At 41.7% G+C, this 2,733-nt stretch overlaps 1 protein-coding gene across 1 annotated transcript in view; it reads left to right on the forward strand.

Annotated features, from left to right (window-relative positions):
- Positions 1 to 2,071: 2,071 nt before the first annotated feature.
- The window catches only part of CCR75_009576 (uncharacterized protein), a gene marked incomplete at both ends in the record, with an annotated part of 1,059 nt that continues 397 nt past the window's right edge, over positions 2,072 to 2,733 (forward strand). The window contains one exon of the mRNA XM_067967615.1: positions 2,072 to 2,720. Within this exon, the coding sequence (XP_067817441.1) occupies positions 2,072 to 2,720 (649 nt within the window). The remainder of the gene's footprint in view (positions 2,721 to 2,733) is intronic.

Genomic DNA, 2,733 nt, shown 5'->3' on the forward strand with positions numbered 1-2,733 from the left:
GCTTGAAGATGAGAAATTTTGCAAAGATTATAAATAATGCTTCTCGTACAGTTATTTAGACTTTCCTGTGTGCACTTAGTACGGGAGAAGATACTTTAAACATCGAATGCTTGTCACTGTGGTTAGGAGCTACAAAGCACTTCTTCGCAATTAAGCATGCAAGCGATAATTAAGTCGGCGTAATCCGCTCAAGGCTGTAACGTTTTACGACTAGCCGTTGCTGCGTGAATGTATCGAACGCAAAGGACATTGCCGCTCTAGATTTTCAGTTAATTTTAATGATTGACTTCGAGGTAGTCCAGGTATTACTAAGGTGACTTGTGTTAGACACGATAAATAAATGCATGCTATGTATGTAACGGCGCGGTCGTCACATACTTATTATTACCAACAAGAGGATTAACAAAGCGCATGAATAACTAAAGGTCCTCTTTATATATTTGATTGTTGTCCACTATTACCGTACTTTGTTTATTGATGGCTTGAGCTTAACTCTCTTGGTCGATTTTTTTAAGTGTAAATCAATCTTTCAGAGAACTATTGTGTGATTTGCCATATATATCTGTATTGATTTATGGTTTGCGATGTACCTTGATTAGTTTGTATTAATGAGTACTAGTCCATGGTGCCCCATTGAAAGATCAGTCAATGCAAATATTATTTCAAATTTATAAGTTAGTGCTCTGACCAATCTGCTTTACTTTGCTGTTTAGATCGGCTGTAGAGAGTGTGAGCTCAAGTCCGTTAATAAGCAGATTGACGCGTGATAGTGGGCAACACATGGAATTTGTAAAGGGGCACCTTTAGTTATTCATGCTCTTTGTTTATCCTCTTGTAGGTAATAATAAGTATGTGACGACCGCCCCGTTTCATACATAACATGCATTTCTTTATCGTGTCTATTTATAGTACAAGTCACTTTGGTGATACCTGGACTACCTCGAAGTCATCATCAAATTTTAATGGAAATCTAGAGCGGCAATGTCCTTTGCGTTCGATACATTCACGCAGCAATGGCTAGTCGTAAACCGTTACGGCCTTGAGCGGATTACGCCGACTTAATTATCGCTTGCATTCTTAATTGCGAAGAAGAGCTTTGTAGCTCCTAACCTCAGTGACAAGCACTCGATGTTTAAAGTATCTTCTCCCGTACTAAGTGCATACAGGAAAGTCTAAATAATTGTACGAGAAGCACTATTTTTAATCTTTGCAAAACTTCTCGTCTTCAAGCTATGTCGTTCATAGAGCCTTTTGCGCGTCTCTCTTTTATGATTGCAATAAAATAGCAGTCGGATGAACAGACGTTTTTGGTCAGCTAATATTGGCGAGTGCCCTCTTTCGAGTTATAGCTGTCGTATCGCCTTAGCGTTAGCAATATTGTTGAGTATTAGAGGGAGACAAACAGCTTTTCGTTGATGATTTTGTGTATTTTCATGCAGTAAGTTGCTTATTATTTATTGCGTGCTTATGCGGAAGTCATGAATGCATCATGGCATGATGTAATCGCCTGATGCCAGACAATTTGAAGCTTTGGCAACAGGGTATCAGTTCCGTTCATAATGTCTCCAGTACACTGCGATTTGACGTACTACTGTTAGTCATGCTCGTCCTTAGCGCTAATAGATTGATGATGTAACTTTTCTGTAAACACTACGTCGAACACGTGACGCTATATTTTTCTAAGATTTTTCCAATCAAACGACAAAAGTTGGATGTACTTTTTAATACAAGTAGGAATTTTTTGAAACATTGACTTGAAAAGCGGGATAGCGTCATGTGAGATAGTGAAGGTCGAATCACTGAAAGCAAATTATATTTACGGCCACGTCTTAGAAACATGACCGATAATGCCATTTGCCGATCATAATAGTTAATAGCTCCATCTGTTGTTTACAGGCCAAGCTGTGAGTCTACAGCGGATGTTCCCATGGACAAGAATTTTTAAGACGCAAGCATCCTTTACATTAGATTGATTTCTAATTGCCGTGGAAGCAATTACCACGCTTGTCTACCACCAAAAAGTTGGCCACTTTGTTAACCACTTGTCAATTCTCTTCGTTTCGACGTTGTAATGTTGACACTCTTCTCCTTTGCACTCTTGGCACTATCCATTGTTTTACCCGCGCATGCATCAAACCGATTCCCTATCATCCTGGTCCATGGATTTACCGGATGGGGTCGCGACGAGCTTAACGGTTTTCGCTATTGGGGCGGACTCCAGGGAGACTTTGAAACCAAGCTCAACGATCAAGGATACACTGTCTACACTGCTGCCGTTGGTCCCTTTTCCAGCAATTGGGATCGTGCATGTGAGCTTTATGCTGTTATTAAAGGCGGTCAAGTCGACTACGGCCAGATACACTCGACGACTTACAATCATTTTCGCTTTGGACGCAACTACACCGGATTGTATCCCCAGTGGGGCACAACCAACTCAGATGGCTCCATCAACAAGGTCCACCTTGTAGGGCACAGCATGGGTGGCCAGACCATTCGAATGCTCGCTCAAATGCTTGCTTATGGCACCACTGGTGCTCCCACTGTAGAGGACCGGTTGTCCCATCCGCTATTCAAAGGAGGAAAGAAATGGGTGCACTCGATCACGACCATTTCAACGCCCAATCAAGGCACGACCTTGAGTGATGGCTTCTCGGTGATTGGAAACAGTGTCAAGAACCTCGCTGCAGGTTTGGCGAATGTCATGGGTCTTGTCGGAGATAGTGTCTCATTGAT

This window comes from Bremia lactucae, linkage group LG7 (genome assembly GCF_004359215.1).
Source record: "Bremia lactucae strain SF5 linkage group LG7, whole genome shotgun sequence".
NCBI classification, from domain to species: Eukaryota; Oomycota; class Peronosporomycetes; order Peronosporales; family Peronosporaceae; genus Bremia; species Bremia lactucae.